The sequence below is a fragment of the Monodelphis domestica genome, chromosome 3, assembly GCF_027887165.1.
Source record: "Monodelphis domestica isolate mMonDom1 chromosome 3, mMonDom1.pri, whole genome shotgun sequence".
Taxonomy (NCBI): Eukaryota; Metazoa; Chordata; class Mammalia; order Didelphimorphia; family Didelphidae; genus Monodelphis; species Monodelphis domestica.
Window position 1 is genome coordinate 513841629 of NC_077229.1, and position 26714 is coordinate 513868342.

Genomic DNA, 26714 nt, shown 5'->3' on the forward strand with positions numbered 1-26714 from the left:
GCAAGACTTAGAAAGAGTCACAAAATGCAAAATAAATAATTTTGACTACATCAAATTAAAAAGTTTTTGTACAAACAAAACCAATGCAACTAAAATTAGAAGGAAAGCAACAAATTGGGAAACAATCTTCATAACAAAAACTTCTGACAAAGGTCTAATTACTCAAATTTATAAAGAGCTAAACCAGTTGTACAAAAAATCAAGCCATTCTCCAATTGAAAAATGGGCAAGGGATATGAATAGGCAATTTTCAGTTAAAGAAATCAAAACTATTAATAAGCACATGAAAAAGTGTTCTAAATCTCTTATAATCAGAGAGATGCAAATCAAAACAACTCTGAGGTATCATCTCACACCTAGCAGATTGGCCAACATGACAACAAAGGAAAGTAATGAATGCTGGAGGTGATGTGGCAAAGTAGGGACATTAATTCATTGCTGGTAGAGTTGTGAATTGATCCAACCATTCTGGAGGGCAATTTGGAACTATGCCCAAAGGGTGATAAAAGACGGTCTGCCCTTTGATCCAGTCATGGCACTGCTGGGTTTATACCCCAAAGAGATAATAAGGAAAAAGACAAGAATATTCATAGCTGTGCTCTTTGTGGTGGCCAAAAATTGGAAAATGAGGAGATGCCCATCAATTGGAGAATGGCTGAACAAATTGTGGTATATGTTGGTGATGGAATACTATTGTGCTCAAAGGAATAATGAACTGGAGGGATTCCATGGGAACTGGAACAACCTCCAGGAAGTGATGCTGAGTGAGAGGAGCAGAACCAGGAGAACATTGTACACAGAGACTGATACATTGTAGCACAATCAAACGTAATGAACTTCTCCAGTAATGGCTTTACAATGTCCCTGAACAATCTGCAGGGATGTATGAGACTATCCAAGCAGAGGACAAACTGAGGGAGTAAAAACACCGAGGAAAAGCAACTGCTTGACTACAGAGGTTGAGGGGACATGATCGAGGAGAGACTCTAAATGAACACTCTAATGCAAATACCAACAACAAGGAAATGGGTTCAGAGCAAGGACACATGTGATACCCAGAGGAATCATGCGTCAGCTAGGGGAGGGGTGGCGGGGGGTGGGGGATGGAAAAGAAAATGATCTTTGTTTCCAATGAATAATGTATGAAAATGACCAAATAAAATGATGTTTTAAAAACTTTAAATATATATACATATATATATATATATATTGCCATTTCAACTAATTTGTAGTGAAATCATCAGTTAATCTACAAAATTGTCATTACACAAAATCTAAATTTTCGTTAGGAAATCACTTGTCAAAAAAAGAAAAATCACTTGTCCCGTTTCTTTTTTTTTTTTTAAACCCTTATCTTCTGCCTTAGAATCACTACTATATATTGGTTCCAAGGCAGAAGAGCAATAAGGGCTAGGCAATGGGAGTTAAGTGACTTGCCCAGGGTCACACAGCTAGACAGTGTCTGAGACCAGATTTGAAACCAGGACCTCCCATCTGTAGGCTTGGCTCTCAAACCACTGAGCCATCCAGCTATTCCCACTTGTCCCATTTCTTAAGAGAATGTTAAGGAAAGAACTTGTGTCAATTCTTTGCCTAGTATATACCTTTTTCCTACCACTAATAGTAATCAAATTCAATATATACATTTTTTAATTTCCTTGAAAAAGAATATATTTGGTGTCAGCTAGGTGATTCAGTGGATTGAGAGCCAGGCTTTAGAGACAAGAGGTTCTGGGTTCAAATCTGGCCTCAGATACTTCATAGCTGTGTGACCCTAGGCATGTCATTTAACCTCCATTGCCAAGCCCAGTGATGGTGAACCTTTTAGAGACAGAGTGTTGTGCACAACATCCTTGGCCCCCCTCCCTTAGCCCAGATAGGGGAGGAAGGAAGGAAATGCTCCCATTGGGCTGCTGGCCAGAGGGGCGGGGAAGTGAGGAATGTCCTCAGGCGCACAATGAGAGGGAGGGGGGAGCAGCTCTGTCCAAGTCCATCTGGCTTTTTGGTAATTAACTCTAGCTGGTGAATGTAGGTGTGCCCACAGAGAAGGCTCTAACGTACCCTTTTTGGCACCCATACCATAGGTTAATCATCACGGGTCTAGCTCTTCTGCCTTGGAACTAATACAACTAATATGTAGTATTGATTCTAAGAAGGAAGGTAAGGGTGTGTGTGTGTGTATATATATATGTGTGTGTGTGTATATATAATTGAAAGGGGGGGAGAAATAATAGATATTTGCTCAGATTTGTTTTTTAATTCTTTTTTTAAAATTTTAAAATATTTTTCCACAGTTACATAGTTACTTTTCTTTCCCTCCCCCCTCCCAGAGCTGACAAGCAATTTTCAGTTGTTTTAAACAGCTAGTTTCTCTGCCTCATTTTATTTAAATGGACATTTTAATTTACTAACTGCTTTTTAAGAACACAGTATGTAGATCACATTATTTAAAGTACATCTATACCAACCTGTATCTTGAAGACTTCTTACATAATACTTGCTTTATTATATATAGTGTGACAAACTGTATCACTATGTAATCTGAGACTCCAATATGATCATAAATAATTTAATATATAAAAGTGTTTTCTAACGTATTTGATTCAGTTTTTCTGAACTTCTTGTTAATTCATTGAATTCTGATGGCAATAGTAGTAGTCAATTCATTATTTTAAGAATTGGATACATTTCACCAAATGCTGGATCAAATGATAAGTACTTGAAGAAAGCTTCAAAATTGAGATTTTACATAGTATTTCCATATGATATTAATATTTTCAGTATCAAGGTTATAAAGAAAAATATTTCTAACTTTATCTTTTGACATGTTTTGCTTAAGGAGTTCTTCCTTATTTTCTTTAATATAAATGTAAGTTGATCTATTGTGGTATTACTTGAGGATGTAAGAATTTAAAATTTAGGTTTTATGCTAATACGAGAATTCTAAATTAATATTGTTGTTGCCAATTTAAAGATATTATAACTTAAGTCAAAAATTACTTTAGTAGCTTTATTTACAGAGAAGTAGAAAGAGTGAAAATGGAAAAAGGTAGCTAAAAGAGACAGGTTTTAACAAGCCTATTAGCCCTTCTCTAGTGAAGTATGGCTCAGCTCCACAAGGGCTTCCCCACATCCAGGGATGTCTTCAGTTAGAGTTCCACCAATGCAGCTTCCTCCAAAGCCAAGGCAGGAATCTCTGGAACCAATCTTTCCAGAAGCCAGGAAAGAAAGGCCAGCCACTCACCTATCCCAGACAAACTCCAAATGAGAAGACTGAAGGCCGCAGTCCTCTAAGAAGCAGTCCAAGAGCCATGGTCTCAAGTCGAAGTCGAAGCCCTGAAGTCCCTTGGACAGGAAGTTCAGGACTTTTTATAGTCCCTTTTCCACATCATTTCCTGTCTCTTCCCCCACTTTATGAGAACCAATCTCAGTCTTTCAATTTGTTTAGCATTGCCCAGGGGCAGGGCCCATGGCCTCTGGAGTTGTCACCTATTTTAGCAAGTGACTTGCAACACTCTTACTTAGTGTTAAGTAGGGGTGCTTAAGTTTGATTGATTAACTTAAAAATTGCTGATTAATAGACAAAGTTTGATTCTCTCTTCACAATGGAAAGGGGCTATAATAAGGAACATTCTAATTTGTAATCAGTATTAGAAATCTCATTGGTTGTGTCTCAAATAGAATTATTTTTTTGTCTCTTTAATAATAGGTTCATGAAAGAAGTGTCCAGTCAGATTTTCTTCTAATTATCCTGAAGGAGATTTTACAGAAACGTTCAGATCTACACTTGATTTTGATGAGTGCTACTGTAGACAGTGAAAAGTTTTCTACATATTTTACACACTGCCCTATTCTCAGAATTTCAGGAAGAAGTTATCCTGTTGAGGTAAATGTTTGTTTCTGTTGCATATATAGAGACAAGTTTCTCCCAGGGAGTTTGCTTTCAAGGTGATACTCTATAGTTTTTTTCTAGAGTTGTCCCTAGAACTAGAAATCTGGGTTCACTGGACCCAATGACTAAAGCCTACCTGTGATTTAAGAGATGAGGGGAGTAGACGGAAGTGTTAATAAAGTGCCGAGGCACATATAGATAGGCAGCACATATATATTCTGCCTCCAAAATCTTTGCCACCACAGTTTGAAGAGATTTGGGGTTGCCTGCCTAGTAGTGGCCACCTCCTCTGTCTACTTATTCCCTACTAAGATATTTGTAATATTTATATCTGTTATTTTTCATGTTTATTTTCAGTTCTCCTTATCAAGGCTTCCCTAACTGTTTATTTTAACCAGATTACTCTCTCCCCCCTTAAAAATGTGTTCTGGGTTAGAAGTGAGATAATATTTTCAGTAAGACCTAAATTTCTATAAGAATTTTCCTGTGGATTTGAACCCAAAAGGAAGGAAAAATATTAGTTTGTAGTTAATAGATAGGAATGTTTGCTTCATAAGGTAATGATCCTTTCTAGGTAGTTCTAAAAAACTAATCATATAATGCAAAATATGAAAATAAAATGATTATGTGTTCACCTTCTATCCTTTGAACAATGTAGGTTTTTCATCTTGAAGATGTTGTAGAGGAAACAGGTTTCGTATTGGAGAAAGATTCAGAATACTGTCAGAAATTTCTGGAAGAGGAAGAGGAAATAACTATTAATGTAAACAGCAAAGCTGGAGGAATCAAAAAGTATCAGGTTAAAACCATTTTCATTCTTAAAAAGTAACTTTTAAGAATAATTGTTACCATTATTTTAATGCTTGATCAGCTACAGTATTCCACGAAAGTTTTGAAAATTGTGTAATTGAAGCTTTGAATTAGAGACTTAAAAAGAAATGGTAAGGAATCCTAAATTCATTATATCTTAAGTCAAAGACCTCCATTGGTTAGTAGAAAAAAGTTAGAATTTCATACTTGGCATCTCATCTTTTTTTCTCTGGAGCAGTGATAGTGAACCTTTTAGAGTGTTGGTCCCCACCCCCATCCAACATTCTCCACCTGACCAACTGCTGTACCCCTCTTCTATCTTGTTCCCCTGCCCTTCCTCCCTTACCCCAGATGGGAGGGAGGAAGTGTTCCCATTGGGCTGCTGGCAGAGGGGCAGGTGATGAGAGGCATATGTGGAGAGAAGGAGGAGGAGACAGACCCCAGAGCTCTGCTCCCCTCCTGCTCTGTGCCATGCTGTGACTTATGTTCCCTTCAAACCTAGCTTCTCTCCATCCCCACCACAGGAGTCACCTTCACCACAGACCCCACACACTGTGGTCTGAACCACACCCTCAGGCAGCATGTGAGCTGCCCACCTTACCCCCAGACAGGGAAAGGAGGAAGCTCTCCCATTGGGCTGTTGGGCAGAGGGGTGGGTCATGTGAAAAATGTCCTTAGGTACATGGAGAAGGGGATGGGAACAGGTCCACCCCAAGTCCCCTCTGGCTTTCTAGTAATGAACTCTGACAGGTGATGACAGGTGTGCCCACAGAGGGCTCTGCATGCCCTTTTTGGTATATGTGCCATAGATTCACCATCATGGCCCTAGAGGATAGGCAATGTAGTTAGAAGGTATTTTTTATGGAAAGAAGACTAAGGGTTATCTCTAAATTACATAATAAGGGAGCAACTTTGGTGATCTTTGGTTAATAGTATTGCTTCTCTGTTTTTTTTTTAGTTGCCCTATTTTGTTTGTACTTCTTTATTATAGATTATTTCAAAATTTTATCATTAGTTATGAGAACAGGGGTGAGGCACTTTTATTTTAAGAACTATTGACTCAAAAACATCAGACCACTTGCAGAGTTTTTACCAAGCAACTGAAGCAGCAGTGAACAGAAACTGAGAATTGAATGAAAATTATGTACATGAAACATAATATTTGATCAGTACTTAAAAAAGTAAACTTTAGTTTCATGTTATAACTAGTTAAGATAAGAGACACCTGGATTAAGTACAATAAAATTATTCCCACCTACGGCACCATTTCTGCCACCCCTCAGTGCACATCTTCAATTCAGGAGCCAGGCCAAATACCACTTTGAAAGACCTTTAATTAAAAGAGTTGCTTAGCAGAAGCAAATGGGCATAGGGTAAAATCTTTTCTCCAAACTTCTGAAGTTGAAAACTATAGAAGTCTTTAAATTACAAGTGTTTCCTTAAGTTTGATCAATTCTAAAGAGCTAGAAATTGTTCTGTGAAGAGAACGGAAATAATTTAGTAAAGACTTCATAGTTATGACCTTTCAGTCTAAGTATTTTTCAACTGCCCCAAGATAATTCATCGTGTTTTCCACTTCACTTGCTAAGAACTAGTTTAAACTGAATTGAGAGTTTATTTCTTCTGGATTAGAGAGTTCTTCTAAATACAATATGAACTCTATGGTCTTGGGGAAGGAAAGTGGGTAAATAGATGTTAAGTATGAGAAACAACAGTCAGAATTGTGGTCAAGGCCCCAATCATACCATAGAGTATGTGCTTAATAAATAATTCTTAAATGAATGAAGATGCTTAGCTAAATGATTTACTTTTGTTATTTAACCTCAGTTATAAAGTGAGCGTGAATATATGTGGGCCCCACAGGATTATTTTCGAGGAAAGTGTTTTATAAACTCCAAAGCACTTATAAATGTTTTTCTTTAAATATAGCTTTACATGTTGTGATAATTTAGAATATCTAGTTCAATTTGAGATGAGAAAAAAAAGGAGATAGCAATCATTTCATACTTTTAAATAATTCTGGTTTTTTTTTTTTATCCTTTTAGGAATACATACCAGTACAGACTACTCCTTGTGTTGATATAAATCCTTACTACCAGAAATATAGCAACCGAACTCAGCATGCTGTATTCTATATGAATCCCCATAAAATCAACCTGGATCTCATTTTGGAGCTGCTTGCATTCCTAGGTATTTTCTTAATTTCTCAGACTTTCTTGAATATATCTTTCTAATATTCTTTTAGTTGGATATATTTTCTTAAAGTTGATGAAAGGATGCCTGCTCGGAGCTCACTTGTTTCTTGCTTTTGATTGCTGGTTTGTTTTTTTTTTTTTAAACAGATAGAAGTCCTCAGTTCAGGAATGTAGAAGGAGCAGTATTGATTTTTTTACCTGGACTTGCTCATATTCAGCAGTTGTATGACCTCTTATCAAATGACAGGAGATTTTATTCTAAAGAGAGGTAATACAAAATCTTTTTACTCTTAAGTGTTTTTAGAATGAATAGTTCTTTTTAAACTATGGAGAGCTTTCAGTTATGAATCTGATTTTTCAAATTTTATTTGGAGTTAAATTTCAGTTCCACTTCACTGTTTTTAAGCATTTTTAATTTCTTACCAATTCTCAAGTAACTACATTAGACAGTGAATATTTTAGACAATATTTATCCACAGCCCTTTTAAAATTGTGGCTCTGCCCTGTTAATATGGTTCCCTGACTCTCCTAGAGTTCCATATTTCCTAACACTGATGAGCCTCTTGAGGAAGTCCTCCTGCTGAGTTGCATGATGGTGGCCCACATGGGGAGCTGTCATTGGACAGAAGAGGACCCTGCTGAGATTGCAGCTCAAAATGTCTTTAATCAGAAATGGATTGTATTTGTTTGCATTACATCTATCATTGCAGCATTTGAACCCTTAACAGAGTTTGTTTTCATAATTTTAGACCCTTAGATTTTTGAGACAAATGCTTTCAAAATTTTCTTTCCAAAGGTTTTATTTTTCCAAATATATAAGGAACAAAGTCAAATTTATAAAAAGTCAAGCCATTCCCTAATCAATAATTGGTCAAAGGATATGAATAGACAGTTTTCACTTGATGAAATCAAAACTATCAATAAGTACATGAAAAAGTGTTCTAGATCCCTCCTGATTAGAGAAATGCAAATTAAAAACAACTCTGAGGTACCACCTCACACCTTTCAGACTGGCTAATAGGGCAGCAAAGGAAAGTGATAAATGTTGGTGGGGATGTGGCAAAATTGGGGCACTAATACACTACTGGTGGAATTATAAATTGGTCCTGTCATTCTGGAGGGCAGTTTGGAACTATGCACAAAGGGCTTTAAAAGACTGTCTGCCCTTTGACCCAGCCATACCACTGTTGGGTTTGTACCCCAAAGAGATAATAAGGAAAAAGACTTGTACAAAAATATTTATTGCCACGCTCTTTGTGGTGGCAAATAATTGGAAAATGAGGGGAGGGGAGTCCATCAATTGTGGAATGAATGAACAAATTGTTGTATATGATGGTGATGGAACACTATTGTGCTGAAAGGAATTATGAACTGGAGGATTTCTGTGTGAACTGGAAAGACCTCCAGGAAGTGATGCAGAGTGAGAGGAGCAAAACCAGGAGAACATTGTACACAGAGACTGATACATTATGACACAGTCGAATGTAACAGAGTTTTCTACTAGCAACAATGCAAAGACCCAGGGCAATCCAGAGGAAGTTATGAGAAAGAACGTTATCCATATTCAGAGAAAGAACTGTGGAAACAGAAATGCAGAAGAAAAACATATGATCAATCACATAGTTCAATAGGAATATGATTAGGGTTTTGATATTAAAAGATCACTACTGCAGATATGAATAACATGAAATTAGGTTTTGAACAATGATACATGTAGAAGCCAGTGGAACTGCTTGTCAGCTTCAAGAGGGAGGGAATCATGAATCATGGAATTGTGGAAAAATATTCTAAATAAAAAAGAAGGGGAAATGCAAAAAGAAAAAGAAAACTTTCTTTTACATTCATGATGCATTTAAACTTTTTTAAAAGGGAGCTTCCAGAGAATGACTCACTCTTATTATAAGCCTTTAGTACCCGATCCCTTTTATAGTGGAAAGACTGAGAAATTAAAGATCCACAACTTTCTTTTAAGAATATAAGACATAATTTTTAAATTTTCTTTTCAAATTCATTATTTGCATCTCTTTATTTTGTTTATATTAAAAGTTGCCTGTTTTTGATAGGACCCTTCAAGCCTTTGAAGGGCTTGTCATGGGAAACACAGATTACATGATGGCAGAACAAGGTCTAGGGTGAGGGTAGTTCAAAAAGGCAAATTAAGGCTTGAGGTGAAGAAAGGGGGAGATTAACTGCCTCCAGAGGTGTAGCCAACCTCAATAAAAGTCTTCAAGCAAAGACTGGTTGAAGATCATGGGGAGTAGTGAAATAGATGGCATCTGAGGGCCTTACAATCCTGAGGTTCTTTGACAGCAAATATAGTCATTTTTAATAGTGCTATTTCAGGAATAATAGTTATCTAATCTTATCATTTTAACTTTCAGATATAAATTGATAGCATTGCATTCTATTCTTTCAACCCAAGATCAAGCAGCGGCATTCACACTTCCACCTCCAGGAGTCAGAAAGGTAAAATTAAGTACATATAACAGAAACATAAATGGGTTTCACTTTAGAACATTTCATTAATGGATTCTAAGTTTCTCTATCTGTTATTGTCATAAAAAACATATGAGTATTAGTGGTGAATTTAAGTATGGCAGATTTGGCAAGTCTTCTCCCAAGTAATTTTAATTTAGCTTGCTGGCAGTCTTCAAATTTAAAATTTCAGATAACAGAAGCATATGCAAAAATACTTCTGTACTTTTAAGGATCCTGTTCTTCCTCAGAATCTTTGAGTGAACAAGAACAAAAATTTCACAGAATAAGGACTTAAGTCCTAATGTCCCACTTGTGGAAAGATTATCCACATCTGCTAAGATTACCGATCTGTTGAAATCTATTGACTTATTGCTTTATTTTTCATTTTCAGATTGTTTTAGCAACAAATATTGCAGAGACAGGCATCACTATCCCTGATGTTGTATTTGTAATTGATACTGGGAGGACAAAAGAAAATAAGTAAGCTTTAAAAACATAATTGTTATTGGGAGTTCAAATGGCAATGGAGATAAATGTATACTTTTTTTAAAATAAGCTATATAAAAAATTCACAATTTTACACACAGTCCTCTTTTTCTGTTCTTCATATATAGAAATGTTAAATTTAAGTTCATAATTTTTTAAATGATGACAATATTCATAAATTTAGAAACTCAAAAACTCAAGCCACCCCAGACTTCTGATTACTTTGGCAATTCTCTGTCCCATCAGTTTCTCTGCTACTCTAATGTATTGAAGAAAGAAGTCCAGCGATTGCTGGCTCCTGAATCCCTTGTTTCCATCTCTAATCAGATGCCTTTCTTCTATCCATTATACTTTTTTTTGTACTTATGAAAAAAAAAAAACAAATAAAATGTTATCCAATTTTGGTCAAGATTTGTTTTGGTTTGCTTTATTTGGATTAAAGTACTCAAATCATCTGCAATCTATAGAAAGAACTACATAGTTGTATAAAAATTTTGTGCAAGATGATTCACATGAAGAACAAAGACTGAGCACCAGGAACAAGCTGGGCTGGTGTTTTGGGGATGGGACAAAGGTTGTATCAGTCGCATCCCAACTTTAAGCTATAGGATTTGTTTGTGCCATGTTAATGACAGCTTCTCAAATTGAACCTTCCAAATAGTTTTTGTGAGACTGGATGTTTTCAGGGTTTAATTGTGATTATTGAGGTAAATTTAATGAGGCTTCTTTAATTTTTCTATAAATGTTAATTGGTTTATATCATTTTTAAGGAACACATTTTTGAGACTTTGAGGATAAGATCTTAAATTACCCTATTCTCTACATAAATCATTTGAAACCATTTCTTTCAGGTACCATGAAAGCAGTCAAATGAGTTCACTAGTGGAAACCTTTGTCAGTAAAGCTAGTGCTCTGCAGCGCCAAGGAAGAGCTGGTCGGGTTCGAGATGGATTCTGCTTCAGATTATATACAAGGGAAAGGTATAATTTAACATTAGCCAGAAAGAAAAAGCAAATTTAAGGTAGTGTGGTTTTTTTCCCCCAAATCTGAAATATCTAATGTTATGTATCTTTTTTAGATTTGAAAGCTTTATGGACTATTCAGTTCCAGAAATCTTACGTGTACCTTTGGAAGAGTTATGCCTTCATATTATGGTAATCACCACAAAACCTAAATTAAATTCTTTGTAATCTTCGTCATTCTTTGAAGTTCCAAAGTTCTTTTGTGTAATTTTTCTAGGTTTTCAGATGTTTTGTTCTCAGTCTGTGATACAGTGTCTTTCTAAGAGATGGCCAAGAAATCACTTAATCTTACTCTATTAAAGGACAGCCTCGTCTTTTTGATAGAAAGGTATCTGAATTTATCAGAATTAAGGGAGTGAAAAAAGAGAAAAAAGCTTAGGGATTCAACATTGCTCTATAATTTTAAGAGAAGAAATTGGCCCACTTCATATCTTCATAGTCTGTTTTTCGAATTTTTAAACATTTAATAGTGAATTGCAAGGTGATTCGTGGCAATATTCTTTCTAGACTCTTAGAAAAAAAGTTAGTTTAGGTATAGTGGAACGACTTCTAGATTTGGAGTCAGAAATATTTGGATTTGATTATCATCCTGACAGTTGGACCATGGGCAAGTCACATGAAGTTTCTTATCTTTAAATTGGGAATGCTAATACCTATCTCAGAGGGTTGTGAGCATCAAATGAGATGATATATGTCAAGAGCTATATAAATGTCAGCCATTATTATTCTCTCCTATGTACAGAAATGCAATCTGGGTTCTCCTGAGGATTTCCTGGCCAAAGCTTTAGATCCCCCTCAGCCTCAAGTAATCAGCAATGCAATGAATTTACTCCGAAAGATTGGAGCCTGTGAACCAAGTGAGCCTAAACTAACTCCATTGGGCCAGCATCTTGCAGCACTACCAGTGAATGTCAAAATTGGAAAGATGCTTATTTTTGGTGCTATATTTGGCTGCTTGGATCCTGTGGTAAGCTTGAATGCTACATCATAAATTTAAATTTCATTTTGGTTGGAGAACTAGCATTAACTATTGATGTTTTTTTTTTTAAGATAAACAATTGCATAAAAAGTTTTACCTTACTGAATTTATCCATTCCAGTGCCTCTTTGTGGTTAGGAGATTTGATTGTGGTCTTTTTCCTGCTGGCTTTATAGAATTATGTCAGTCCCTTATTTTCTCCTGTACTTTTTCTTCTCTGAAACTGAAAATAATTAGATAACTCTTCCTACCATGTGGGATTATTGTAAGGATAATGTGGGATTATTGTAAGGATAATATTAAAGATTCTGAAATAAAATATTTCATAAGGTTATACAAAATAGTCACTTAAATTTTAATCACATGTGAAAAAAATGTCCAAATCACTATTAATTAGAGAAATGCAAATTAAAACAACACTGAGATACCACCTTACACCTATCATGTTGGCTAACATGTCCAAAAAGGAAAAAGTTCAATGTCAGGGAGGAGATGTGGGAAAATTGGGACACTAATACACTATTGGTGGAACTGTAACTGGATCAATGATTCTGGAGAGCAATATGAAAGCAGACTTAAAGGATCATAAAACTATGCATACCCTTTGACCCAACAATACCTCTACTGGGTCTGTACTGTAAAGAGGTCAGAGATAAGGGGAAAGGACCTACTTGTACCAAATATTTTTAGCACCTCTTTTTGTGGTAAAGAACTAGAAACAAAGGGTATGTTCATCACTTATGAACAAGTTGTGGTACTGTTGCACAAATGACAAACAGGAAGAGTTCCGAAAAACTTGGAAAGACCTATATGAAGTGATACAAAGTGAAATGAGCAGAACCAGGAGAACAATATAGACAGTAACGGAAATTTCTGTTACAGCCAAAGAAGGAACTGTTGGAGTCTGAGGCAGATCAAAACACACCATCTTCTACTTTATTTCTTCCTTCATGAGATTTTTATTGTTCTCATGATATGTGTCTTCTACCATGACATGAGAGTACCCATATAGCCAATGTCAGGCTATTTACTGCCTCGGGATAGGTGGGAGAGAAAATCAGAATCCAAAATATCAGAAAGCAATTGTCAAAAATTGTTTCTACAGGTAACTGAGAAATTAATTTCAAAAATTGTATCACAATTGGCCGTCTCTTCTGACAGTTATAAAATGTGCAGAATTTAGTATTTATTGAAAAGAATGGTGTGTAGGTTTTTTCACCTTAATATCATCTAATTGTACTTTTTTGGCCATGAAGCAATTTTTTGGTTTTCATTTATAGGCCACATTAGCTGCAGTTATGACAGAGAAGTCTCCTTTTACCACACCAATTGGTAGAAAAGATGAAGCGGATCTTGCAAAATCAACTTTGGCCCTGGCAAATTCAGACCACCTGACCATCTATAGTGCATATCTTGGGTAAAAGTTAATTATCTATTATTAAATTTCAGAAATCTAGGTAGGCCCTGAGGTGGCATTTCAATGATATCTTCTTGGTACTTACTCATTACAGAAATGCATTAACATTTCCATTTCTTTTGTTTCTATTATCAAAAGATAGCTGAATATTTTAGGAATTAGTGCTTTTTTCTATCTGTTTCCAAAATTTGAAGCAGAATCAGTCTTATCAATAAGAATTTTTTTTAAGCCTTTACTGTGTTTGAGGAACATCTTCAAGGCACCAGAAATAGACAAAAATGACACAGGCCCTGCCTTCAGATAACTTACATTCTGTCTAAAGAGACAACAACATGGTCACATGTAAGCATATATAAAATAGATACAAGGGGATTTGATGGGGAGATTGCAGAAAGGCTTCAGATGCTAAATCTTAAAGAAAAGCCTATGGTTCTAAGAGGAGGTAGGGAAAGGAGAGCATTCCTGGAATGGGGGAGGAGGGGGGGAAGAGAGAGCGAGAGGTAATAGGAAGCTATTTGGAATTTATTGAATAGAATTCGTTCCTGTATTTTAGGGAAATGTCTATGGCAGTTCTATGGAGGATGGATTGTGGGTGAGACTTGGGCTAATACAGGAGTCCAGGTGAGAGGTGAGCGGAGCCTCCATAGAGAGAAAGGAACAAATGCAAGAGATGTCATAGAGGTAGAAGGGACAAGTTTTAGCAACTTTTTAGATATGTGAGGTGAGGGGATATGTGAGCAGTCACGATTGACACTGAGGGTGATCACCTGAGTGACTGGAAGGACACATTGACGGTACCCTTGAAAGTAAGAGGGAAGCCCAGAAACAGAAATGTCGCTGGTGTTTCTTATTTTAAAACCTGATTCCATAATTAACTTAGTATGGATCTTATTAGATTTTATCTATAAAAAATATCTACTTTCTAATGATTACCTTTGCCTCTTTGCCAGTACTAACAAGCTTTGGGTCTTTTTTAAAATGAGATTTAATTGGTCTTCAGTAGCTGCTTCATCATTGGTACTTCTTAAACTCTGATAATATTTCTCTAGATGGAAAAAGGCTCGACAGGAAGGGGGATATCGTTCTGAAGTGGCTTACTGCAGAAGAAACTTTCTAAATAGAACAGCACTGTTAACTCTAGAGGTAAGACAAACTCCAGCATTTAGAATGAGAAGTGAATTCTCTTTGTGTGTTTGGTTTTTTTTTAAACATTATAATGGTTTCTAATTCCTGTTTTTTTTCCCCATTTTTCCTCCCAGCTAGCAGTTTTCATGAAGGGTTGGTGGTAGCAGACAAGATTTGGTTATTATTTCTGATTAGACAGTTCCCAGATCTAGATAGAGTATCCCCAAAGTCTGAGTGAAGTTTTAAACTTTAGTAGCCTATGGCTTAAATAATTAAAACTTACAACTACCCTAAGGCCTTTGGGACACCCTGCCTCACCAGCCTCAGAGTTCTAGACTGGCAATACAAACTTAACATGTCATGACAAAACTTTTCCTCCTTCCCATCCTGCAGAATGTTCCTCTCTTCCCAGTTGGCAGCTGTTTCCACTTTGGTGTCATTCTTTCTTCTTCTTATTACAGTTTGTTGTCCACCATTATTCCTGTCTTCTTTTATTCGTCCCTTCTCTCCATTCACCCGGCCATCTTCCAGGTGCAGGCAGGTCCTTGCTACCTCATTGCTGAGCTATAACAATAGTCTTCTGCTTAGCTCCTTTCCTCACTGCTCTCCCCTGCCACTCAGCTGCCAAAGTGATCTTCCTAAACAGATCTGACTGTGCCATTCTCTCCTCAACAAGCATCAGTGCCTCCATATTCCTTCTAAGATGAAATGGAACTGTTCTTTGACATTTAAAGCCCTTCACAGCCTGGCCCCTGCCTACATTTCCAGTCTTCTTACACACCTTAATGACCGCCACATCATCTAGCAAGACTGGCCTACCCACTATTCCTCATGTTTCACTCTATTTCTTGATTCTGTCCATGCCTGGAATGCTTACATACCTCCCCACCTTCCAGAACCTTACTTATATGTTTACCATCTTTAACACCGTATCTAGCTTGTGTTTGCATATTCTCCATTAGAATGAGAGCCTCTTAAGGGCAGGGACCCTGGTTCTGACTTTCTTCGTAATACATAGTGAGCACTTAAACAAGTGCTTGATGGCTGGCAAGGCCTCAAATACCTAATTCTTCAGCTACCCTTTTCACTTCCCACTTAATCTCTCCCTTCACATTATTAAGGGGATTTATTTATATATATATATATATAATTTCACATTATTAAGGGGACAGTGAAGGTCACTCAGGTTAATATAGAGAATGAAAATAATTGTTTAGGCATATTTGTATTTTTTTTAATTGTAGACATTTCGTTTTACAGAAATACTTATTTTCTTGGGAACATTAGGGTTCACTTATTTTAATTTTTAAGCTGTCAGTATTGAAATCTCCCTGATTCAATCGCAAAGGCTCCAATCAATCCCTTTCTCAAAAATGAGATAACTAGTATAAATAAGTCACTGTTTTCCTTGTTTAACAAGTAATTTAAATTTACTCTGAGATCATAATTTTTTTCTGTTTTTAATGTAAACCAATTGCAGGATGTAAAGCAGGAATTGATAAAACTAGTCAAAGCAGCAGGATTTACATCTGCGACAACCTCTAATGGCCGGGATGCAAACAGAGCCACCCAAACCCTCTCCCTTCAGGAAATAGCTCTTCTTAAAGCTGTTCTGACTGCAGGACTCTACGACAGTGTGGGGAAAATAATCTATACAACATCAATAGATGTCACAGAAAAACTGGCTTGCATTGTGGAAACAGCCCAAGGCAAAGCCCAAGTTCACCCATCTTCTGTGAACAGAGATCTACAAGTATATGGATGGCTATTATACCAGGAGAAAGTAAGCTGCTCTTTTATTTTTGGAAGCCAAATTCCATTATAAAGAGAATTCTCTAGAAATATTTTTATCAGTATTGTATATTCTGTCAGACCCTTGATATGTTGATTGGTTTTTTCCCAAATTGCTTTTTTTCTTCTGTTTTCCAGGTCTGAAGTAAGGGGTGCTTTTTTTGTTTTTTTTTTAAGCATTATTATGTGAAATTGGACAACTAAGTGGCACAGTGGATAGAGTGCTGGGCCTGAAGTCAGGTAGACTCCTCTTCCTTAGTTCAAATCCAGCCTCAGACACTTATTAAGCTGTGTTATCCCAGTCTATGCATCTGTAAAATGAGCTAGGGAAGGATATAACAAAATGCTCCAGGATCTCTCCCAAGAAAATCCCAAATAGGATCACAACGAGTTGGACATAACTGAACAGAATCTGAAATTATGAAACCATAATAACTACTTGTTCTTGCATTTGTATCTAATATGGAATGAAATCAATTATCATTTGTAAAAAATTAAATGCTTGGATTTTTAAGTTTAGAAGTATGGAGCTTGTATTTTAGATCATTAAAAGCTTATTTTTTGTCTCGCCGATATGTATTTTTTTAGGCAAGCTGAGAAGTAAAGAAAATATATCATAGTACAATGTGATTTTTAATATTTAAAATTCTCTTAATGAAAGGCCTAGAATTTTTTTAGCAGTATTACTTTTTAGCTTATAATTAAATCATGGGTGGAAAAGAGGATGGGCAAAAAGTTCCCATACAAACATTTGCCTTTTATACATTCTGGAGCAATTGACATGCTAATAGAGAGAGGACGTTTAAAAATGGAGCAGACTTTTAATCCTTTTTTTTTTTTCAAAAATCAGGCCAGTAAGATGTTTTCACTGTTGTGTTACAGGTAAGGTATGCCAAAGTGTACTTGCGAGAAACCACTCTCATCAGCCCCTTTCCAATCTTACTTTTTGGTGGCGACATAGAAGTGCAGCACCGGGAACGTCTTCTCTCTGTGGATGGCTGGATCTACTTTCAGGTACACAAACTGATGTGGATAGATTTTTTTTTGTTGTTACATGAAAGTGTTCTGCTTTTGTTGATCCTTGAGGTAACGTTTAAGTTCCTCAATGTGTTTTAAATGGAATTTCTTCTCCCCACATAGTTAAACCATATGAACAGCACTGTATTTTATATTTTGTTACTTGAGTTTTAAATTCTTAGACTTTTCAAAAGTACCCTTTGCTTACATATTCCACATAGTGTTACTCTAAACTACATCATTTTGCAGAAACTCATTTTAGAGCCCGAAGGAGAGACATAATCGAGGCGGAACCTATTTCTCCTTCCCAAATCCTGCCCTCATACTGAGGAAATTCAGTGTCATAGTGATACTCCTTCAAACACCCTGAACTCCCACTTCGTAAACTTGCCACCCATTTCGTTTGCTCTACTCTTCCTACTCCTTAGCGCCATGCAAAGATGGCTAATACCTTTGATTTTACCATTGCCTACAACTGCAGGACCTCCATTGTCATGTGCTAAGAAATCCCCTTAGCTGATCACAAACCATTAGCTTTGTACTTCTACCTCTGCCTTTTAATAGCAAACCCTGTTCTTCATCCACCCTGCGACCTCCTATTTCCTGATCCCTCAGTTCTCGCAGGTCATCGCCCCTGCACTGGCTACACTCATCTCTTCCCATCTTGACCCTTACGTGAACTAGGTCAACTTCTCATTGTACTCTTCTCTTGATCCCAGGCAAGCCCCAGCCTTGGAGCCCCCCCATCTGCCCACTTCATTTCTATACGTGTGCAGCTGAACAAAAGTGGAGAAAATCGCAACCTGATCGGTCACAACAAATCTATGTTACATAGCCTCAGCTGGTCCTCCTTACTGTTAGGCCGCCCTTCTATACCCCCCTAACACTCCCTATCCCACTCTCTACAGTGACTCTTCCAAACTTTTTCATCCTTTCTTAAATATCCCTTGACGCCTCCCTCCCCCACCCTCTTAACTGAAAATATTGCCTCTTATTTTACTGAATAAATTAAAGCATTCTTTGAGCTCCCACAGACTCCTCTTCATGAATCACTCAGATGCTTTCTGTCACTGCTTCTTTCACATCTTTCTCACATGAAGAGTGGGCCCTTCTCCTTACCAAGCCAAACTCCTCTGCCTTCCCAAGGGATCCCATTCCATCCCTTGCCCGCTCTGTCATCCCTTCTCTATCCCTTCTCTTTAATCTCTCTGTTTGCTGACTTTTCCTGTTGGGTTTTTTCATGATCACCCCAGAAAAGCTTGATTGAGCCATCCATCCCTGTTGTCATCCCACTTCTCTCCCGTCTTTTGTGGCTGAACTCCTGGGGAAGGCCAGGGTTCCACTGAATTACCAAAGGGACGTGCCTGAAATGTTGCTCTAGCCACGTCACTTCCCTATAACCTTCATGATCAAATATGAAGTCCTCTGGTAGAAATCTAGCTAGCAAGCTTACTTTGATTCTGGTATTGTTCCTACCGCCGGGCAAGGGGTCCAATTAGTTTTATTCTGTGAGATACCATTGCCACGTGACTGCCTTAGTGGCGATGAGCTCTTCTGAACGTAGCCATCCTCAAAAGGAAGGGTCAGTCGGTGCCTTGGACCATATGGAAGCCCTTCCTGCATAAGAGGGCCTAGAAGAGCTTTCACTCTCCTAATACGACCATCATCTTCATACCACCGGGGGGAGCAAAGTCGGATTTTGTGGAACTATTAGAGTATCAAGAAGAAATACTTCTTACTGGATGGCTAAGAAATTACCTCAGGAAGCAGTTGAGTTGAGTGCGTTTTGAATGAATAGAGAAGGCTCGTGCATCATGGAGGGTGGTTGTTCATTTTGACAAGAGAAAGAAATGAGTAATGAAAAAGGAGTGTAGTCTATAAAAATGCGTGAATGATAACCTGAAGTAATTGGAAGAATAGTATTACAGATACGCTAGAACTTTAAAACTCCCCACCTAAACTTAACCTACTTTGTTTTTCTTCTGTATCCAGTTATGATTAGCAATTATTTATCACCCACTTATAAGCTTTTACACATGATATAGATCATATAAGCTATGTATCTGTCATCAAATATAATATCTTCTTCATCTGTTCAGGTAAAATACAATTATAACAAAAATAATACTTGTAAGAAAAATTCTTCTGGCACCCCCTCAACTCCTTATTCGCAGTTGTACCCTCTCTCTTTAATCTTCAATCCCATTGGCCTCCTTCCTTGTTTTCTAAAAAGTTGCCCAAATTGCCTTTGACCTTAAAAAATCGCAGCATCCCCTAAAATGATCATCTTTCATTTCTTTACCCTTTCACAGCCACAGAACAGAAAAGGCCGTTCACTTGATGCCTTCAGATTCTCTCCTTTCCTTCTTCAATCCTTTACAATCAAGTCCCTGACCATATTCACCTGAAACTGTTCTCTCCAAAGTTACTAATGATATCTTAATTGCCCAGTCTAACGGTCTGGAGTCAGAAAGATCTGAGTTCAAATCCAGCCTCATTTACTAGAGGTGTGGCTCTGGCCCACTCACTTAACTACTGCCTGTCTAGTTTCCTCAACTGAGAAGTGAGGATAATAATAGCATTTACCTCTCAGTTGTTGTAAAGATCAAATGACATAATTATTAAGTGCTTAGCACAGTGCCTGGCGCATAGTAGGAGCTTAATAAAAATGTTTTCCTCTTCTTTTGACTTCTCATAGCACGTGACCTCATTGATCATGTCCTCTTGAACATTTCTCCTTTTCCTTGGTTTTCGTGGCTCTGCTTTCCTCCTCATCTGAACTGCCTTCTCAGTCTCCTTTGCAGGCTGTTCATCTCTTCCCCTCACCCATCTTGTGAGTGCAGCCAAGGGCCTTGTCATGATACCCTTTTCTCCCCTCTCTCACTTGGTCCCTTCTTCAGTCCCCAGGAGTTCAGTTATCACCTCTGTGGACGTCTCTCGCGTAAACATCTCGGCCATTTGTCCAAGCTTAGTCCAAACTGGATGTTCCATCGGCATCTTAGGCCAAACGTGTCTCAAACAACCTCTTTGCCCCAGCTCATCCCTTTGCCCATCCAGCTCTCTCCTGAACTGGCAAGTAACGCCATTCTTCCAGGCTCTGACGTCTTCTTTGCCCGCATGAGCAGTAGTTAACAAGGCTTTAGTGTTTCACATGCTTTCCCTCCCTTGCCTCCACCTGGAAATGATGCCCTTGTTTCCTCTTGATTGAACCACTGCGGTAGCCTCCAGATTGCTCTCCCTGCCTTAAGCCTCTCCTTCCTCCTTTCCATCCTCCATTCAGATGTGACTGTCACTCTCCTATTAATAAACTCAGTCAGGGCTCCCTGTTTCCTAGAGACTCAAATATAAATTCTTCTTCTTGCCATTCAAGCCCTTTCCCACCTGGCCACATCCTACTTTTTCATCCTTCCTAGATGTATCCCCCTCCCATCCTCGGCAATCCAGCCCAGCTGTGCACATTGGCCCTCAAATATGGTGCCCCACCTTCCACCTCTGTGTCTTTGCACTGGCGTTCCTGCATGCCTGGAGTGCCATCCCTTCTCTCCGTTGCCTCTTGAAATCCCTCGTTTATAGCAGCTTTAAACCTAAGGGCTGCCTTATAAAGGCTTGTCCTAAACCCTCCTCCTCCCACCGTCAGGATCAGTCTCCTCACTTCCAAAATGTCTGTATAGTTTTAATATTTTTATGTACATATGTATATAGACACCTACATACTGTTTGTGTGTGTACTCACATTGTCTCCATAAAATAAAAATTCTCTAGGACCTGGCATTTTTGCCTTTCGGTTTCTAGCACCTAGCAGAGAGTGAGTGCTTAATAAATGCTTGTTGATTAGTTGATTTTTAATTTTCATGCAGTATATTTCAGTTCAACCGAAGAATCCTAAGAGTTGTTACAACAGATCTTGTTTTGAAATAATTGAAACAAGAAGCAAATTAATGCACTCATTGATGAAATCATTTGCTTCCACCTTCTTTCTTAAGATTCTCTACATAATTTTCTTGTATATGCACTGGAAAAGGCATGAAGTTTAATCAGATGACATTGCCCCTTGGGTTTTGTTTTTTTTTTTTTAACTTAAAATTTATGGCAACATTTAATTATCAGGTATAGACCAGTGTGTCAATCTCTAAAAGGAGATGCCCAAACTGCCCTTTTTTTAGTATGTAGTTTTGAGAGTCTTTGTCTTCATAATTTATCATCATTTAGCATAAGTCTGGCAATGTATTCACTAAACATACTGAAGGAAATGGTCTTTACCTTCCGTAAGGTTTCGGTGACAAGAATAAGAGAGACATAACATTTTTTTTTATTTAATATATTTTATTTGATCATTTCCAAGCATTATTCGTTAAAGACATAGATCATTTTCTTTTCCTCCCCCCCACCCCCCATAGCCGACGCGTAAGTCCACTGGGCATTAGATGTTTTCTTGATTTGAACCCATTGCTTTGTTGATAATATTTGCATTAGAGTGTTCATTTAGAGGAGAGACATAACATTTTACAAGTAAACTTATTTGTGGGTTTTGTTTTGGGGTTTTTTTTTGGTATAGATATCAGATTTGCCTGCCTTTTCAAAAGTAATTAGACTTTCAAGAAAAATTTTGATTTAGGGATCAGTTTTGAATAATTGGCATATATTGAAAGAGGGTAGGAATAGAAGATGAGAAAAGATTTATTTAGTTTGATATTAGAAGTAATTTACTAATAGTCTCCCCACTTTATCTAGATGTTTTACTTTAAAAGTAAGACACCAGGAGTGTACTTTGGGATTAATTTTAAAACATGCTGTTTATATAATTTCAGCATAATATCATATAGTTCTTTTACTCTTCTTTTCAACAGGCCCCTGTAAAGATTGCAGTTATATTCAAACAACTAAGAGTACTCATTGAGTCTGTTCTGCGAAAAAAACTTGAAAATCCTAAAATGTCCCTTGAAGGTAATTATATGATTTTCATGTGGGTTTTAAGAAAGTATGTACACTATTCATGCAGTATTAGGATTATTTCAGGAGAAAATCTCATTCTTAATTAACTAAAATGAAAAACTTTTAATTTTTATACATTATCCTGTATTCTAATGTGAGGATTTTTTTATCCTACTCCTAAATGAAAATTCCCACATTGTATACTGCCCTAGATCTTTGGGGCCTGATTATATACATGATTATATATATATATAAAATACACACACACACACATATATATATGTATATGTAGTTCTTCTAGGTACCTCCTTCCTTTTCTCGTTTTCCCTGCTAGCATTTTGAGTGTGGCATCTGAGAAAATAAAAGGTGATAAGACAAAGCTTAGTCAATTTTGCTATTTTTTGTTATTCTAAATACCATGGTCCTCCTCTGATGGCTCATTGTGATTGATGACAACACCCATGTGTTCTCAAAGGCCAAAGAACATGACTTCTGATAGGTGTTACCAAGCTGCAAGGACTTCACAAGTATAGACCTGCTGTCTTTGAAACCTAAATTAGCTAAATTGAGTTCAGCTAGGATCATCACAAATTGACCTGCAGAATGATGAATTTTTTGGCTGGCTCAGGACAAAAGTTTTTGACCTTTTTCTGTGTGTGTCAATAATCCTTTAGAGGTTTAGTCAAACCTGTGGGGGACTCCTCAGAATGATGCTTTCAAATTAATAAAAAAAAAAATAGAGAGTTACAAAGGAAATTAATTATGTTCAAATATTGTTATCAAAAAATTTGTTTAAAATGTTTACAAAACCCAAGTTTAGAACCTCCACTCTAAGACCAGGTCAAGGAGAGGTTTCAAATTGCAGTGATGATGAAGTAGTCAAATGGACAGAATCAGAGACTATGGAAATATTACTGTCCTCCTAAAGATTTGGTGTTTAAATGATTATTTGAAATGAAAAGTTCCTTTGAAGCTTGTTTTCCAAATTACTCCTTTTTCCTATTATCACAAATAATCTTGATTTGGTTATATAGTTTTTACAAAATGAGCACATAGTTCTTCAGCAGAAAACTACAATGGAAACCCCAGAAGAGTGTCTAATTAATCAGGTTCTATGAAAGGACTGTTTGCTTTTTTCACCTTTGTAACCCTAGGACTGTCCATAAGCGCTTAGGAAATGTTTGTTGAATTGATATTCAGATGCACAAATGAACAGGGGATCTGAGCCAGGCAAATCATTGTCCACATTTAATTTATGGTGGCTAATATCTTTATTCTCTTAGTTTACTCTGTTTATCGTTGCTACTTATTCTTAGCTTAATCAGCTAATGACATCATAAAGTTTAACTATAAGTGTAATTTATGAATGTATATTATAGAGTTAGCCAATATATAACTCATAAATTTCTCTTTTCTTTAGATGACAAGATACTACAAATCATTACAGAATTGATAAAAACAGAACACACTAGCTGAAAATAGTACAAACTATTTGACAGAATAAACAAAGAAGGATTGCAATGGTGTCACAATTGAGATGATTTGATAATGAAATTATGTGAAAATGGTCCATTCTGAAAGTATTTAAATATTTCAATTGTTGATAATTAGCCATACTTTGGAAGAAAAAGCACATTCTTTACATGTGTGATTTTCTACTTCCTTTTTCATGAAGATGACTAAATGTATTTACCATTATTTACAATAAATTCTTTTGGTGCCATATGTTGAATGTTTTTGTGTCCCTAGAGGACCGTTCACCTCTTGACCTTCAGGTATCCATGGGCATTGGTAGAAGGAAGGAAATGGTTTCTCATCAGGAGCGTCCTACACTGATCAAATCAAAGATCTGGGCAACAAAACTAAAACACAAGTGAAAGAGAAAATGAGCAGATGGGCTTAGGAAAACTATTATTATTATATATGTATACACACATATGTAATACAGGGTATTTGGGGAGAATACAGCCGTGAAATGTAAGGAAAGATGGCATTTGAACTGAGCTTTGATAGAAACTAAAAAATTAAGAAGATGCTTTTGAGACAAGGCATTCCAGGCAGCCATATCAGATAGTATATAAACAAGAAGGGAGATAGTGCACCCCTGTGCAGAAGTCTGTTGGGAAATCATTGTGTCAGGCTTTTAAGTTAAGAAGGAGAGCAAGCATACGTGCCTATAAAGATAGTTATTTGAGCATCCAGAATAGGGAGAAGTGATTCAGTTGCAGGTGACCAGCTCAAGACCACATGCCAGTTTCTTGTCAAGGTTTGTCAGCCTAAGGACAAAGGTTTGTGGGGTTTAAGTGCTTGTGGTTCATTGAAGCTTCGATGAGGATTTCCTTTCAATGAGTAGAAAAATTAGGGTTGTTTAACTTGGACTTCTGTAACTCATTCATATAATAAACTGAAGTGTTCGTTCCCCCTCCCCCCAACAACCTGCTAGGGGTGCATTTTATTAATAGGATATATGTTCTATAGGTTCAATTAAACACTTATTTAAACAGGAACCAGAAAAGTGACGGGGTATAAAATCCCCAAAAAATCACATTCTGTTTACCACTGACAAAAACAATGGGAAAAGTTTCATTAGAAATAACTAAAATGCAAAAATATCCAGAAGTCTACTGACATTATATAAATATACCTACAAAACACTAGAAATAGAGGATGGCATAATTGGAAATACTCATTACTCACGGTGGCACCTTGTAAATATAATAAAAATGGCAAACGAATTCAGTGGCATACCACTTAAACTACTAAAAGGTTACTTAGAAAAGAAATTTTAAAAAATTAAGGAAATCTCAAGTGAAATAATGGGGGAAAAACGAGAATGAAGAGAACCTACCAGTACTAAAATCAATATCATCAAAGCAGGATAGTATTAATTTAAAAACAAAATTTAATAGTTACACAAGACTACACGTTACCAAATTAAGGAGCAGAGTGTTTAATAAGCCCAAGGATACCAACTATTCACTATTTGACCAAAAAAATCTGTGGAAAAAGTCAAGTAGAAAATGGTTTTAGACTAACATCTTCCATATACCACAATAATCTTGAGATGAATACATAATTTAATATAAGGTCATATAAACAAATTGGAGAAGAGAAAGGGTTATCTTACCACCATGGATGGGAGCAAGTTCTTAACCAAAGGCTAGGGATTATCATAAAATATAAAATGGCCATTTCGATTATATGCTGTTGAAATGATGTTTTATCCCTCTTTTTATTCTTTGTGTAAAGGATTACTCTCTAAGCCAGGATAAGGAGAACTATTCCTCCTCTCAACTCTATGGGGAAATTGTAGGTGACAAAAAAAAATCAATAAAAACGTTTTTGAAAGAAAAGATGTAAAACAATGAAGAAAGCATTAAAAGGGAATCAGTTAACTGGAATTTTTTTCAGTTTAATTTAGTTTGGTTTTTGTGTTGGGGTTTTGGCTTATTATGAGTGGTCCCCTACAAAAATGAACAACGTGGAAACGTGTCCTGCATGTTAATACATACATGACCCAGATGGAACTGCCTGCCAGCTCCAGGAGTGGGGAAGGAAGGGAGGCATAGGTGGAAATTTCTTATTATCTGTAACTGGTAAAATAAAATATCTGAATAGTAATAATAACATTTTAAAATAAATAAAAGGAACTTAGCACCTGCAATTACACTTCAATGCATCTTTTCCCAAGGGTCTGTCACTGTTGCTATCCCTTCTGTGGAAACTATTTGTAATAAAATTTTCTGATAAAAGTCTGGTATCCAAGATGAAAAGGGAAATGGTGCAAATCTATAAGAACAAAAGTCATTTCCCCAGGAGATAAACAGTCCAAGGATAGGAACAATTCTTTTAAAAAAGACTTGTCCAAAAAAAAGTGCAAGCTATCAATAACTATATTAAAAGATGCTCCAATTCAATAATAGGAGAAATGCAAACTAAAGCAACCAAAGCATGATAGTGTGTTGTCTTTATTTTCTACTTCTGAGGAAGTTCAAGCTGACAGATTACTTGAACTTCTGAGCTGGAGTAGACTAGGCTGATTAGGTGTGTCCCACTCCAATATGGAGTGGTGAATCCCTAAGCTACTACTTAAAAGTGGCAAGCCAGGATTTAGCTAGGTGGCTCAGTGGATTTAGAGGCAGGAGGTCCTGGATTCAAATTTAACTAGCTATGGGACTCAGCAAATCACTTTACACCAGTTGCCTAGCCCTTTCTGCTCATCTGCTGTGGAACCAATACACAATGTTAATTCTAAGATGGAAAATAAGGTTAAAAAATAAAAAGGTGGATAGAGTGCCAAGCTTGGAGTTGGGAAGACTCATCTCAGATACTTCCTAGCTGTGTGACTTCAACCAAGTCATTTAACTCTCTTTGCTTCAGTTTCCTCATTTGTAAAATGAGCTAGTGAAGGAAATAGCAAACCACTCCAATATCTCTACCAAGGGAACCCCAAAGGAGATCACAAAGAGTCAGATGTTACTGAAAATAATTGAGCAAAACATCCTCAAAAGGCCTACATGTCAAAGAGAAAAAAGGACCTTCACATAAAAAAAAATTATAACAGCACATTT

General features: G+C 36.8%; 1 protein-coding gene across 3 annotated transcripts in view; it reads left to right on the top strand.

Annotated features, from left to right (window-relative positions):
* Window positions 1–23866, top strand: part of DHX29 (DExH-box helicase 29) — a 74663-nt gene extending 50797 nt beyond the window's left edge. For all 3 annotated transcript variants that reach the window (XM_001380972.4, XM_016431302.2, XM_016431304.2), the window contains 15 exons: window positions 3710–3886; window positions 4551–4691; window positions 6748–6892; window positions 7045–7165; window positions 9279–9363; window positions 9767–9855; window positions 10713–10841; window positions 10940–11015; window positions 11626–11850; window positions 13142–13278; window positions 14328–14421; window positions 15884–16186; window positions 17077–17208; window positions 22059–22155; window positions 23564–23866. In XM_001380972.4, the coding sequence (XP_001381009.4) occupies window positions 3710–3886; window positions 4551–4691; window positions 6748–6892; window positions 7045–7165; window positions 9279–9363; window positions 9767–9855; window positions 10713–10841; window positions 10940–11015; window positions 11626–11850; window positions 13142–13278; window positions 14328–14421; window positions 15884–16186; window positions 17077–17208; window positions 22059–22155; window positions 23564–23619 (2007 nt within the window). In that variant the 3' untranslated portion in view covers window positions 23620–23866. The remainder of the gene's footprint in view (window positions 1–3709; window positions 3887–4550; window positions 4692–6747; window positions 6893–7044; window positions 7166–9278; window positions 9364–9766; window positions 9856–10712; window positions 10842–10939; window positions 11016–11625; window positions 11851–13141; window positions 13279–14327; window positions 14422–15883; window positions 16187–17076; window positions 17209–22058; window positions 22156–23563) is intronic.
* Window positions 23867–26714: the final 2848 nt, after the last annotated feature.